Source organism: Lates calcarifer, linkage group LG17 (genome assembly GCF_001640805.2).
Source record: "Lates calcarifer isolate ASB-BC8 linkage group LG17, TLL_Latcal_v3, whole genome shotgun sequence".
Classification (NCBI taxonomy): Eukaryota; Metazoa; Chordata; class Actinopteri; family Centropomidae; genus Lates; species Lates calcarifer.
This window is the reverse complement of record NC_066849.1, coordinates 5,033,152-5,048,772: the sequence shown is the minus strand read 5'-3', so window position 1 is coordinate 5,048,772 and position 15,621 is coordinate 5,033,152. Positions and strand designations below refer to the sequence as shown.

The 15,621-nt window shown below is 38.5% G+C and overlaps 1 protein-coding gene across 2 annotated transcripts in view; it reads left to right on the top strand.

The window, feature by feature from the left end:
• oca2 (oculocutaneous albinism II) overlaps positions 1 to 15,621 on the top strand; it is a 49,687-nt gene that overhangs the window by 26,416 nt on the left and 7,650 nt on the right. For both annotated transcript variants that reach the window (XM_018669814.2, XM_051077233.1), the window contains exons 18-22: positions 2,272 to 2,399; positions 3,060 to 3,119; positions 3,895 to 3,999; positions 6,476 to 6,569; positions 7,352 to 7,445. In XM_018669814.2, the coding sequence (XP_018525330.1) occupies positions 2,272 to 2,399; positions 3,060 to 3,119; positions 3,895 to 3,999; positions 6,476 to 6,569; positions 7,352 to 7,445 (481 nt within the window). The remainder of the gene's footprint in view (positions 1 to 2,271; positions 2,400 to 3,059; positions 3,120 to 3,894; positions 4,000 to 6,475; positions 6,570 to 7,351; positions 7,446 to 15,621) is intronic.

Genomic DNA, 15,621 nt, shown 5'->3' with positions numbered 1-15,621 from the left:
GTTATTGACTCACAGTCTTACCAGTGCTTGAGAAAGTATGAGAAAACATGGCCAGATGTGCACTGCAATAAGTAAAATAAAATTCAGTGTGTATTTATTTGCATTACTTTTACATTGTCACTTATTAAATTTAAGTACCAAAAGGAGCCTTATGCGGAGCAAGAAAAACTGTCCTCATATAAAATCATATTGAACTCTGTAATGGGTGTATTAGCTTAAGTTCAGATGTAGGAAAGCATGACATTTTACCCACAAAGACCCACAACAGACATCTAGGTCTGACCGAAATGTCACTTTTTTCTCTAATGAAAATCAACTGTTCGTGGTGGGAGTCTAGTACTAGTAGTGTTTTCTAACCCTGCTGACCTGCTCTTTGTTCTCTTTGTTCAATATAACTAGTTTTGGCCTGTTTCAGACAAAAAATTAAAGCTGCGCTAATCAATATTTTTACATTAACAATTCAAAAAATTATTGTGTGTTATGTTAAAGAGATCACTTGTAGTGATGAACCCACAGAGAATTAGCACTAGGCTGTTCAGTTTTCCTCCAGTGCTACAAGCTCTACAGAGCTTTTTACCATCTTTTAACTCTTTTGGTTTTGAGGCCTGCAGCTTCAGTGTTTTCATTCCTTCTCATTGCTCTCATCAGCAGCTGTTATCTGCTATCTGCTCAGCACCAAAAAGTAGACAGGCGAAGTTAGCGTCTGGCTGATGAATAGGATTTAGCGGCAGCAACAGCGCAAAGTGTTTCTGGCCGGAAACGTATGACTTCTCATAATTCTAATGTTGCTCTGTCTCTGCTGAATGTGAACTGTTAATTAGCAACTGTTTGCTAACATCTTCATTACGCTAGTTTGATGATCTGTCAGTGTAGTGTTTACATCTTGTCGTGCTGCCCCCACATGGATAAAAACACAAAAACAAAAAGTACTGTTTGAAATTGATAAGAGCATCACACACCACACTTTGGTGGCCACTGTTGGTGGCAAGCTAGCTACAGTTACAAAACAAAACACCCATAAAACATATAATAAAACTGAGGCAGATGACCATACATTGGTTGTCAGTATTATTTATCTATTTGTTTGTTATGCTGCCCAATTTCCCATTGCACATTTGTTCATAGCCATTGGCCATTTTTCTTCTGGATTCTGCCTGTGTACCATTGCACCAAGAGTAAAGTCAGTATTGGAGATCCAAATTTCCTGTTAAAAACAAAAATCTTGAGCCCAACTCTGGCTGAGACTACCAGGAACAACTCAGCAGGCTCTGAATTTGTAAACATGTTGTGAAGCTGCAAGAATGTCTCTGAGTTTTGATCTTTTTATCGGTCTCTCTGTCTGCAGTCTTCCCTCTGTCAGTCTCTTTTATGTGTCCTTTCATTGCTCTTCTTTCTTCACTAATTCCCATCACTTGTGAAATTATTTCCCCAAAGGCCTCAGCCAAGGCAATTACTGGGGCTCACCTGTTTAATCAAATTTTCTCCAAGTGGATGCACACTCTTCCTTCTCTCTAAAACACGCTGTAATTGTAAATATCAGCAGGCTGGTGCCAACTTTTGTCCTCCAGACTTGAATATGTCAGATGACATTTTGGTGATAGCGGATGCTTTGTCAAAACCGCCAAAGAAGACCAAATACTTAATACATTATTTCTAACAAGTTCCACTTCATGGTGTGACCTGTTTATTCATAGTGAGTGCATGTATTGAATACTTACATCTAAACTGAATATTTTACATGTCGCTCACCAGTCAGTCAGTTAGTATGACTCTATTATTTCCATTCATGTAACCTGCGTCAATTTTTCCTTTTACAAAAATACAGTTGTTTTAGATAGTGTTCTTTACACTGTTTACTTATATGAGGTCAAGCTGCTGAAATTATATAGTAATAGTTTTGATGATTGAGAGAAGTAAACTGAACCTCAGTAGATGACAGCAGGACACAGTGGTAGCATCTGTAACATTTAATAAAGGTCACTGTTCTTTTTGAGAGTTGTGATTACAGACACATTAAAGTGAACAGAGGACAGATGGAACTTCATTTGATTTAATTAATTAACACTTTTTAATCATTTGAAAAGTCTCCTAAGTATCCCCATGTGTTGTGTGTGATATGTCTTCTTGTTATAAATCTGTGAAAATCTGCTACACTGGGCTCAGTGTCAGTTGGATGAAGCCATGAAAGATTTTTTTATGTATGCAAGCTTATTTTTTTTTAGCTATAAAGGGAGATTTCAGATGGAGTTTCTTGTTCTCTCTCTTTCTCAGGTTGGATTGCTATCCTGGGTGCACTGTGGCTTTTGGTTCTGGCTGACATCCAGGACTTTGAGATCATCTTGCACCGGGTGGAGTGGGCCACATTACTGTTCTTTGCTGGCCTCTTTGTTTTGATGGAGGTATTTAAAATACAGCCCATATTTCTGGCATTTGACAGAAAGCCTATTTATATTTTTGACAGACTGCAAACTACAAACTGATGCCAAACAACAACTTGTTTGTCACATAAGGTAATTATAACAAATAAAAGTGAGTCAGAACTGGGATAAATGTAGGGGTAGCTGGGCTCCCCTCTGACAAGCATCTTCACAAGATACTGCAGAAAAACAGGATCAGTGTACTGGATCTATTGACAGTACACTGGGCACTGACAGAAATTCAGTCAGCGAGCTTACAATCTGAAAAGTAATTATCTATTTCTTTACCCATGAGCCTCCAAGTGAAAGGATGAAAAGAAAGTGTAATGTCAGCACAATAACTGCTTTGTTGTTTCACTCCTCTGAGTCTTTGGTATAGACATGGGCCTTGGCAAACTATATGTTGAATATGTTAAACACTGGGCAGTGTCATAAAGCAGTCCCCATAAGGAATTGCCACCAGAATGTGAATATTTTTTTATTCTCTGTGTCAATAATGATAGCAAGAATACATTTGTCTCTTTCTATTTAATGGCCACTAAATAAAAACTAAATTGCTTTTCTCTCTTGGTTTAATCCCACCTATTACTAACTCTCTTCATATTTTTTTCTCATATTAATCTTCTCCTCTTCATTTTTCAGGCTTTAGCCCAGCTGCAGCTTATCGACTATATTGGAGAACAGACAGCACTGCTTATAAAAGTGAGTTTTTTCCTTTGACTGTAAAAATCTTAACAATCATTTCTCAGGGCTTCATGCAACTGGCATTATTGATAATTGGGCACAGGTGACATGATATTGTATTTCATGCATATCGATCGTTTTATTCAGCACAGCTCTGAATTCAATTATTTTGTTTACATCTGATTCCTGTCAGCGGTTGAAAGGGGTCTGAGGTAATTTTCACCCATATTCTTGCCTGTGTGCATCATGCGAGCAAGGTGTCTCTTAGTGGAGAATTGCACCAGTAATAGGTACGTCAGATTGTGTTTAGACTGCTGGCCCATAAAAGTCTAATAATCACACATGACAGGTGGTGTGCTATTCATGGTTTCTGACTTGCTCAGTGTCCCCAAACAATGGACATCATGCTGGGTAGAGGTGCACGGCAAGTAGAGGACAGGTGAGAAGAGTAGATATTAAACCTGGCCATGCATATCTAAGAGAAGACTATCAAGTGGGTTCAAACAGCATCATGCTTGTGACATGTGGAGAATTGGCCTTGCTGTGTGTGTACGACACAGCTCAGAGATAAAACTCAAAGACACCACCACCACCTGTGGTCATTTCACACATTCAGACAGCTTCATCGTCCCTGCCTCTGCTTGCAGATGAGAGGTTCAGTGTCAAAGCCTGAACATAATTGGTGTGCTTGACTTAAATCAGTGATGGGCTGAGGGGTGGGGTGGGGTGGAGGTGCATCTGAGTGACAATGAAAGTAGCAGTTATCTGTTGCTCTTATTATCTCCCTTCTCAGGCAGTGCCAGAGGACCAGCGTTTGGCCATAGCCATTATCTTGGTGATGTGGGTCTCCGCTCTGGCTTCTTCTCTCATTGACAATATTCCCTTCACTGCCACCATGGTAAGTGGCATTAGCGCAGTGTTTTAATTTCACACTGTATTATATCCTTGTGAAATCACAAACACAAACACAGTTCAATCAGTCATATTCAGACTACATGAAGAATCAGAGCCCTCATCCTGTGTCATTTCAGCTGAGATAGACTATTTATTACTTAATCTTACTCTGAGCAGTGGTATAAAACTTTTAAATACTGTAATCAATATAACTAGTATGTTTTAACAGAAAACAATGATCTGATTTGTCTATATGAAAATACTGACAGATTGTATATTAAATACTATTCATAGGTATTGGCAGCTATTGTTGAGGTGACTTTTGTCCAGACTTTTGACTTTTGACACAATCTCTAGGGGCAGGTAAGCATAACTTGTTAATTGTTTTATAGCCTTAAAAGCTTTACGAAAAGTTGTATAAAGAGTTTCTAAAAATGTAAAAGATGTAGGCTGAGGTGACAGCTTATCTGACATATCCATTTTAGAACACAAGACCTCAAAAAGTTAATTATAAAAAAAATTCCACTGCCTCAACTCTCACCTCAACTGTTAATTTACCTCTGTAACAGAAATACAAGAAAGCTTTTATACATTATTCCTGACAAATTTTTACTCAAGCATGCACATCCTAGTAAGTCATATTGGCTTTTTTTTTGTTTTAACAACATAGGAACATGCTCAGGTAGTACTTCTTCCCATACTTACAGTACCACACAGTAAGTAACGTATAGACTTCATGATGCTTGTTTAAGAAATCCTTAATTCTAACATTTCTGCTTTGACATAATGTACTGTATGTGGTTTCCAGCATAATTTATCGTGTGTTACCATTCCCAGCTGTATTATTGGTTAACTATTCTGATGTCTTTAACAACATGGAAATAAAACAGTAGCCAACAGCCAGCAAGGACGAGGAGATGTAGGATCACTGATCCAATAAGTTTTGTTAGTTTCACATAAGAAGAGCTTAGAAAACAGTGTTGGTCCAAATGCAAATAACATGCTCATTTGTTAAAGTTACATTTTGATTGTAGCATGTATTGGGACCTACAAAAGAACATCAGACTTTCCATTCAACTGTTACCTTATAATATAGTTGGATACAGAAAGATTCTCTCAGACATATTGGAGGAAAGACATGTTTTACAATTCACTCTGTTACAAGTATCAGACCAATTGCCACCTCACCACTTTTGTTGTCAGCTGAAAATTAATAGATTATACAGAGATCTGTGTCTCACTGGTGCCCTGCCAGTGTGCTCAATTAAAATGACAGAGAGAAAAGGAAAAGATGTTATCCCAGTAACAGAATGAGAATGAGCCCCCCACCTGTGTATCCAGTGGTTTTGAAGATGTCCTTTTCTCTGATAGTTTTTTCCATATTTTCAGGCCCATGCAAATGTTGTTCTATCTGCCAAAAAAGACGACTTCAAACAGCATCGGTTTTCAATTCAGTGCAGAGCTGATAAGATGGCATGTTGTGATTGTCACAATAGACTGAAGCTGAGAAAAGATTTGTTTTTCTGATCAGAAAAATGAATGTCTGAATTAATCAATTTAGAGGCACTTTCATTTTCAGGAATAGTTTGACATTTTGGGAAAAAATACTTATTTGTCTTCTTGCCCAGAGTTAGACCAGAAGATTGATACCAGTAATATCTGTGTAGCAAAAATTACAATATAGCTAGCAGCTTAGCTTAGCACAAAGACAGACTGGCTCTGTTCAGTGGTAAAAAAAAATCCACCTACAAAATTCGTTGAAGCTCAGTAATTAACATTTTACAGTTTTTTCAAACTTGGCTCTTCAAGCACAAACAAGTCTATAAGAGCCAGCCAAAAGCAAATATTTTATGACTAGGATACAGTATTTGTTTTTTCCTTCATAATAATTGTAAGTACTTAGTAAGGGTTTGCTTTCCTGGCCAGGGGCAGACATTTTTATTGATATAAAGCTACGTACAGTGTATGCATGCTCTATTAGTATGGCTTGTGAAAGTGATATGCACAGCAGTACTCAGTCGTGCTGCATCTGGTTAAACCAGCAGGAACCAATGGAAAAATGATCTTTTACGCTGCACATGATAGATTTGATGATGCTTTCATTTATTTGTAGACTTATACTTGGAGGAGATTCAGAAATTTCATAACATTCCTGAAAAAATAATCCAACTATAAAAAGGCTGGGATATGGTTGAGTTCTGCCATCATGGTGCGATCTGGTCTGGCTCATCACCTACTGTATGTTGCATGTAAAACCCATCACATATCACAGCAGAGATGGAGCCTACATGCTTATGTACTGGGGTGTTGCTGGTATTGAAAAGTTTAAGACTACTTATCCCACTGTAAAGACCAAATTAAAGACAAAATAAAATGTCTTCAGTTTCATTTTATCATGACAGTTATTTTGGAAAAGTGTTGCCTCAAACACTAAAAACTGTACATTTTCAGTGATTTTCAATTTGTGTCTATACTCACAGATTCCAGTTCTAATCAACTTGAGTCAAGATGCAGATGTGAACCTGCCAGTAAAACCTCTCATCTTTGCTTTGGCTATGGGAGCCTGTCTTGGGGGTAAGCTTCTCATTTTATTCTCTTCGTGTAGTAAAGTATAAAAATAGGGTAAAAACACACAAGCACAAAGCTTCCAGAGTCCCTTACAGACACCAGGGACTATAGTTTATCCCTGATTGAAAGGTGTGGATCTTTATCGATGGCCTCTGCCACAAGGAGACGTCATATGCTCTAGGTGACAGCCACACTTTGTACAGCTGTGTCACTCCCCAGGGAGGTCAGGCTGTGCTTTTTGTGAGAGCAGCCTAAGGCCCTCAAAGCTCGCCGCATTCAGGCTCTACCACACCCCAGCAGCCAGCCCTTTGGCAATGTGTGGCTCTGTTTGGGTGGGAAGGACGCAAACAGAGAGAGGGAGAGGGAGAGGGAAAGAGAGAGCTGTCATAGTTTTTCAGTTTAATCAACTGCACTGTGACAGGTCTTTATTGATCTGCAGTATGATGTTGCCACTGCCCAGCTCCATCCCCACACTGACACCTTTTGAGATGTGAGCAGTATCGAACGGCAGGATGGATACACACTCTGACTGTCAAAATGCTGCCTACAGTGGATGGAAAATAGCAAAACTTTATATTAGAGTAAGCTGATACTGAGAGAATGCTGAGAGACAATATGATTATTAATAAAAAATAAATGATATCAGTGCGTAAATGTTGAATACTTCAAAATCATGTGTAACTATGTGTATTTTATGTGACATTGAACGCAGACCTGAATCATAAGTTGTAAAGAAAAACGTCAGATTTTCACAGTTTTTATTAAATGTAATGTTCCCATCTGTTTAGGAAATGGGACACTGATAGGCGCATCAGCCAATGTTGTGTGTGCAGGAATTGCTGAGCAACATGGCTATGGCTTTTCCTTCATGGAGTTCTTCAGGTGAGCTCCCTTTCCTTCAACAGCACTAAATATAACTTCTCAAACACTTCAAAATTAGAAATAGGTCATAAACACCATGTTTCAAAATCTGGCTGCAAAGGTTTTTATTTTTAGTCTGTTTCGTTGGGTATTGTCAGACATGTGCATTACTGTAGAGCCTGTACCATAAGCTATACTGCCTGAAGTGATACTTACACATTAATGTCCGTCATATGTTAGAATAGAAGATGCCAACAATGTGTACTGAGTTGCAGGGCTGGAGAGGGACTCATTTTTAGCTCAGGAGTTTCATGGCTCAGACCATGAAACTTTAGTTTCCAACCTTTTACAGGAGATATACAATTTTAGCCCTCTTAGTATGTAAGTCTGAAATAGTGCAATATTCTCTACAACATTGTTATTCATATGTGTGTATTTTATCAAAGGTCAAATTTCTGATTTGACACACATAAGTTCACAACTATCATTTAACAAATATGAGAACACAGTTTTTATTTAATATCAGCCTTTATAAGTTTTAAAATTTTGACTGAAATGAAGATTGTTTTTCATGGCAAAATATATTGTTTAATTCTATTACAAAGAATATTTTCATCCTTTCTTCATGCTTAATCTTATTGTGAATTTAGTATATTTATTATCATACTATTCTACTATTAATGCTTTAAAAAGCATAATAGGTCACTGGTAGCATGTGGGTATAAATACTGGTGATACTGGGACTAATCTGATTAAATTTTTCACACACTGTGGGAACTCTTGCATGTCACTGACAGCAATCATTGCCTGGCACTGCTTCTGACACAAAAATCTAGTTTAAAAATGGTTAGAATTATTTTTCTCATGTCTATGAAAGCCCATTTCCACCACTTAAGAAATTTATGAAAACACACTGAAAATACATAAATCCCATAGTAAGTCATAGTTATCAGGTAGTCATAGTCATGAGCTAGTTATAGTGAGATAGTAAGTCATAATATTTTTTCCACATATTTATCATTAACTATCTCATAGTTAATTTCTACTTTTTATATCATAACTATGAATAGTTATGCAAATTGGTTGAGGGGCTGCTGTACTATATAATACCAAACAGTTCTTTGACTTGATTCATAAACTTGAACAGTGGTTTTATATGTCATGTTTTGTTTTGCACATCTGGCATCTTGAGCTTATACTGCTAGCTTACCTGTGTCATCATGTCCACCTGGCGCATTTACTGTGTGCTGCAAGCTTGTGTTCATGAAAAAAAAAACAAACCCAATTATTGTATTCAGTTTGGTGCATTTGGCGTAATGCATGGCATCTTCTCTGTCTCATGGCGGAGAGAACAACTCAAGAATTAAATGTGATTGCAGAACCAATGCCCATGTTGCCAGTCCGACATGAACTTCCCGGACCAAGCCTACTATTTGGCTGTAGGAGAACATTACTGTCTACAGAGAATTGCCACTCTAATATTGACTACTGGTGTTCATTCCTAGTGAGCGCAGCCCTTGCAGCCCCACAACCAGCCCAGCCCACCGGGAATTTTCCTGGTTCTCTCAGTAGCCACTCTAGGCCTGCTGAGTTGGGGCAGAACATTAATTTTTACAAAAAAGCCACAAGAATCACAGTTCAGGGTTCATATCTATCAAGTATGTCAGAGTAGGAAATCTCTTGAGAATGAACTATGTCATCTGCATAATGATGGATATCTTAACTTAATTACAGCAGGTCAATTTTAATATACAGTACCAGTCAAAAGTTTGGACACACCTTCTCATCCAATGGTTTTTCTTTGTTTTTATCACTTTCTACATTGTAGATTAATGCTGACGACATCTGAACTATGAAAAAATACATAATTTTTTAGATTTTAGATTCTTCAGAGTAGCCACCTTTTGCTTTGATGACAGCTTTGCAGACTTCTAGCAATCTCTCAGTCAGATTAATGAGGCAGTCACCTGGAATGGTTTTCAATTACACATTGTTGGTAACCTTCCATGAAAAAGAAGAACCCACAGCTATCTCTGAAATGATTTGAAACTGACAAAAATTAATGGCATTCATTTATTCCATGTTTAACACAAATCAGACACAGACACTTTAGATTTTTGATTCAACTGAATATTTTAGATAAAAAACCAAATGAAAATGGCATGGACAAAAAAGCCTTAACTTGATATTTTGTTGCACCACCTTTAGCAGCAATCACTGCCAACAAGCGATTGCGGTAGTTGACAATGAGATTTTTGCATGTGGTAACAGGTATTTTGGTTCACTCTTCCTGAGCAAACTGCTCTAGCTGTCTTGGGTTTGAAGGGTGCCCTTACAGATCTTTCCACAGATGTTCAATAGAATTAAGATCAGGGTTCATAGAGGGCCATTTAAGAATAGTCCAGTGTTTTTTTCCTAGCCATTCTTGAATACTTTTAGCAGTGTGTTTTGGGTCATTATCCTGTTGGAAGACCCATGACCTGCGACTGAGGCTGAGCTTTCTGACACCGGGCAGTATGTTTCGCTCCAGGATACCTTGATAGTCTTGAGCCTTCATTGTGCCCTGTACAGAGTCAAGGCCACCTGTCAGACACAGCAAAGCAGCCTCAAAACATGACTGAGACCACTCTATGTTTTGCATTAAGCACGGTGGTCTTTTCTTTTAAAGCTTCATTTTTCAGTCTGTGAACATAAAGCTGACTTGACTTGGCAAAAAGCTCCAGTTTTGTTTCATCAGTCCAAAGGACATTCTCCCAGAAGCTTGTCAACATGCATTTTAGTAAATTCCAGTCTGGCCTCTTTATGTTTTTCTTTCAGTAATGGAGTTCTCCTGGGTCTCCATGGAGCCCATTGTTGTCTAAAAGGTGATGGATGGTGTGATCAGATAGTGACTTACCTTGACCTTGGAGTTCAGCTTGAATGGCTTTGGATATTTTCCTTCTCTCTTTGTCTAACATCCGCACACACAAGTCACAGAAACATCAGGCTGCTTGGAGATAGTCTTATAGCCTTTACCTTTAAAATGGTTATCTACAGTTTTCTTTCTGAGCTCCTTAGGCAACTCTCTACTTTGCTTTCTCTGGTCCATGGTCAGTGTGGTGCACATAATGATACCAAACTACACAGTGGCATGTTCTCTCTTTTTAAATAGGCTGATAAAAAATATTATTATTATTGTTATTATTATTATGTAAGGGTGCCAACAAATGTATCCTTGTCTGTAACAGGTGTGCCTTGTCAAGAGTTAATCTGTGGAATTGCCTCAAAAATCCACAAATTAACAGCACCTCAGATTAGAGCCCACATAAATGCTTCACAGAGATCAGGTAGCAGACACATCTCAACATCAACTGTTCAGAGGAGACCAGGCCAAGAAACACAGGGAATGGACATTAGACCAGTGGAAATCTGTACTTTAGACTAATGAGTCTAAATTTGAGATTTTTGGTCCCACTTGCCATGTCTGTGAGATGCAGAAAAGGTGAGTGGATGGTTTCTACATGTGTGGTTGCCACCATGAAGCATGGAGGAGGAGGTGTGATGGTGTGGGGGTGCTTTGCTGGTGACAAGACTGTTGGAAAACCATTCCAGGTGACTACTTCATGAAGCTGACTGAGAGAATGCCAAGAGTCTGCAAAGCTGCCATCAAAACAAAAGTTGGCTACTTTGAAGAATCTAGAATATAAAACATATTCTGGTTTGTTTAGCACTTTTTATTTAATACACAATTGCATATGTGTCCCTTCATAGTTTTGATGTCTTCAGTATTAATCTACAATGTAGAAAATAATAAAAATGTAGCAAACATAAAAGGGGTGTAGCTGAAAGGGGAAATGAACAGTGGAAGTGAAAATTAGACTATAGCCAGCAGCCAGAGTTTTCATCATGGCTGTGTAAGCTTGTGCAACGTGTGCAAGATCTGGCTTTATTATAGGGTCTAAAACAAAGTGGTGGTTGGACGAAGTTGATAGGATAATTTCACGCAGCTGAGTCAAATTACCTATTATTTTCATTTACATAGGCTGCATTTATTTTTGCATGCACGTGGCTTGCCTATATTTTCCAATAGTTTAAATGGAATAATTGCAAATATGTTATTATCAAGATACTTGTAATACATATAAAACCTACAAATAAGACACGTTCATACAAAGACAGTGCTGTTTTGAATTTTACCACTGTTGAATATTTAAAACTGCAGCTGTCAGAGAACGACAACATATCATTATCATTTCTATTTTGCAATTTTTAGTGTTGTAAAACAGTGACATCACATGCTCTCCTGGGAGTAGAAGGTAAGTGCAGGAGGCTTGCTTGATAAACATGAGCTATATTCATTGAATTGTGTTTGTACAGGCACCTGTGTTATCTGACAGAGGTTGCTGTACTTGTGGAGAGGCAGTGCTGGAATTCTGGCTACTGGCACATTTAGTGTATTTGTCTGAGCAGAAGCAGGTTTTTTTTAGGGGTTTCCACCTGACCTTGCTTGGGATATATACAGTGTACCCTCCTGTCAGCAAAATAACTCCAGGACGACAACCTGGCAGACATGATTTTATGTCATCTGGTCTGGGCAGTGATTCTAGTTTGTGTCCTCTCCAGTGACACTGTGAGGACACTGAGGAATTTTTACTATAATGAGTATGGAGAAACTCAAACTGTGGTAATGTGTGCTCATGGCCTACAGAAAAAAGAAGTCCGATACACTGAGTCATTAAAAGAAGCATAAACATTCAACATATGTGTGACTGAATTGTTACTGAGTGAAATGGAAAGCTTGATTTGAGAACTCTGGTGTTAAAAAACCAAGTGTCATTATCACTCTAGCAGGATGGTAAGTAGGCTGCTTCCCAAGTTGCCACCTGCTCACTACTAATTTTCATTCTGGTGACGTAACAGCCAGACATACTTTGCAATTTGCTTGTTGGAGAAGTGGAAGTGGTCAGTGATGTTGAAAGAAGGATGAATATGAGTCTGATTAGGCTTAATATGCAATCACTTGGAAATAGCATGTCATTTGATTCATGGAACTACTAAGTGTACTGTATATCCTGATGAATAGAGACAGAGTGAGACCTCATTCCTTTTGGGACTTTGTTCTGTAACTCATTATATTTGAGTTGGTGAGATGAATGTTTGCAGGTGGGATTTACATGAAACTACTTTGTACACAGATACTCTTTTCAGTGGCAATATCCATTATGGCACTTATAATTTAAGGCAGTGTCTGTGGCTGTGCCACTGTTCTGTAGATTTTCATCATGAAATGTACATCAAAGAATCACAAGGTGAAAGTCAAAGCCACCAGAAAACATTGCAACTGGACCGAGTGACAGGGATTGATCACTGCTGCCAATTTATTGAGGAGTCCTTTTCACCTGACAATGTACATGGGGGATCTATCATTTTTCTGCAGTTCTGCTTTCCTTTTCGCAGTTATGCTTTTTTTGGGCAGCTGTTTATAGCTTTTTTTTTTTTTTAGCCATGCTAGTCATGCAGTGTCATTGTGTTGGTCCATCACTGTGGCCCAGACTGAAATATCTTAACAACTGTTGGATGGATTGCCATTAAGTCTAGTTCATTTGGACATTCATGGTCCCCAGAGGATGAATCCTGAATGACTTTAGTGATTCCCTGACTTCTCTAATACCTCTATCATGAGGCTGACCTTTGTTGTTTTGAGTGAAATGTCAGAATATCTATCCATCTATCAGATATCTATCTGATGTATTATCGTGAAATTTGGTACACATACTCATCCCTTAACCGTTCATCTCATTCCATTACCAGGTAAAAGATTTCATTTGTCCAGGCTTTGGTTGGTTACAAAACTTCTTGTGGTCAGTGCTAATTAGGAAATATTAGCCTCCTAACATGTAAAACTAACATGGTGAATGTGGTAAACACTCTACCTGCTAAACATGAACATGTTAACACTGCCACTGTGAATTATGTTAGCATGCTGATGTTAGCATTCAGCATGGTTATAATAATTGTTACAGTTAGTAATGCTAGTCACTTCTGAGGTTGCTCTATTTTATGACATTAAAATGTGTTCTTTGTTCATCAGCATAAAATGTTCCCTTTGGCTCTGGGAACTTGTGATCAGCATCTATTGCCTGATATTCTAATAAGTGAAAAAATAAGAATCAAATTATTAAAAAGATATTACTAATTTAAAAAGAGACAGAAATTGTCAGCTCTCAACAGGTTGGACCCAAATACACGACTCCCAAACTCAGTACATGGGGTAAGCCAGAGGTTTAATGGCACAAGAGGTATAACACAAATCCAAGAAGAGGTACAAAAGACGGTAGGCAAAGAGCAGGTCATAAAACAGAGGCGAGGTCTAAATCCGGGAATCACAATCTACAAAGACAATGCTGGAACACTGGTACAAGACTCAAGACGAACTGGCATAGAAGGGAGGGAAGGGCGAGCTTAAATGGGGCACAGGCACAACCCATTAGGGTGGGGCAGGTAATCAGGCATGAGAGCAGGACAGGAAGTAAATGGTCTGGAATGAGAGACAAGGTTAGGGTTTCACAATAAAACAGAACAAGACACAAAAGGTGGGGGAAAACATGACCTGCAGCGGACAGGGGATGTGACAGAAATAGATTAATCAACATTGAGTTGTTAATTACAGAGGTGTTATGTCCTCACTTGATTTTACTTATGAGATTCCCATTCCCCACTGGATATAATAAATATAGTCTTTTTGTGTTAGACCTTTGGAGAATGCAGCCATCTATCAGTCAATCAGTAGCCAATAAAAGACACATTAGTGTATTTTCTGTTCTTGCTTACAACATTATATGATTTAAGTTTTTTTTGTGGTTGGCTGGTCAGTATTTATACCTGAAATGGTCAGGATCTGGTCCATCTTTCCTGGTTTCCTAAAGCAGGAGGACCAGAGGACAGTAGGAGGTAGTGAGATTGGGGCTAGTGAATGAAAGGAATAACTGCAGGTAACCTCATGCATTAAGAAATGGAATCTCACTATTATCTGTTCATTGTTGGTTTCTTGCTACCTTCTCAATCTGTTGCCCATCTGCATAAAATTTCACAGAGATGGATAAGAACAGTTGCAGCCTGTCAGCTCTGCTTCTCTCACACTGTGGCTGTGTTTACAGTCACTGGATAGAATCATTGCTCTCAGCTCTCTGAAACACTACCTGTAATTGGCTGTCTGTGGCAAGGGTCACAGCTGTTCAGAGAGACAGGTAAGGGGGAGAGAAGCCTGTCTGTGACTCCAGGCAGCTGGGACTGACTACTGCTGTATCAGGTGGTTAAATTCAGTGCCCAGACAAGCCTACAGGGACATGAATGCCTTTCTGATACACCATCACAAAGGAAAATAAGAGGCCCTGAATAGCTCAGCAATTAGTTGGTATGGTCCCTGTTGGTCTTTAGGCCCTGATCAGACTACTCTCCTCAATCCATTAACCTGGGGAGAATGGAAGAAGCACTTCTTGTATATGCACTATACTTGTCCAGCTTGACATGGTATTAGTTAGTTAGTTAGTGGTCACATGTTCAGTATGAACAATATCCAGTGTTATAGTTTAGTGTCTTGATGGGCATTTTCACAGTGATGTTTGATTGAACTTTAATTACATAGCAACTTTCAGACAACATTGTTTTACATGGGACGGCTGTGGCTCAGGAGGTAGAGCAGAGCAGTCGCCCACCAATCAGAAGGTCGGTGGTTCGATTCTGCATGCCAAAGTATCCTTGGGCAAGATACTGAACCCCAAATTACCTCCAATGTGTGTCACATTGGTGTGTGAATGTATGTGAATGTGTTTAGATAGCACATTATATAGAACATGTGCTGTATGAATGTGTGTGAATGGGGTGAATGTGATCTGTAGTGTAAAGCGCTTTGAGTGGTCGGAAAGACTAGAAAAGCGCTATATAAGTCCATTTACATGTGAAAACAAAACAAATTAAAACAATCCAGTATTTGAGTTCAAAAAGTCTGGCAAATAAAAGTACAAAGAATTAGTTACAATAAAATACCCTTTATACAATATAAAATAAAACATACAACATAATAAACATATTGGAACTTGGGCTAACATGTGAAATACCGAGATGCTTTACTTTGGTAAGAGTACCAACCAGTGTTCAGTTTCTTATCCTGTGCTGTCTCCTTTTATCACACACTGTGACAAAATAATATTCCCATTCA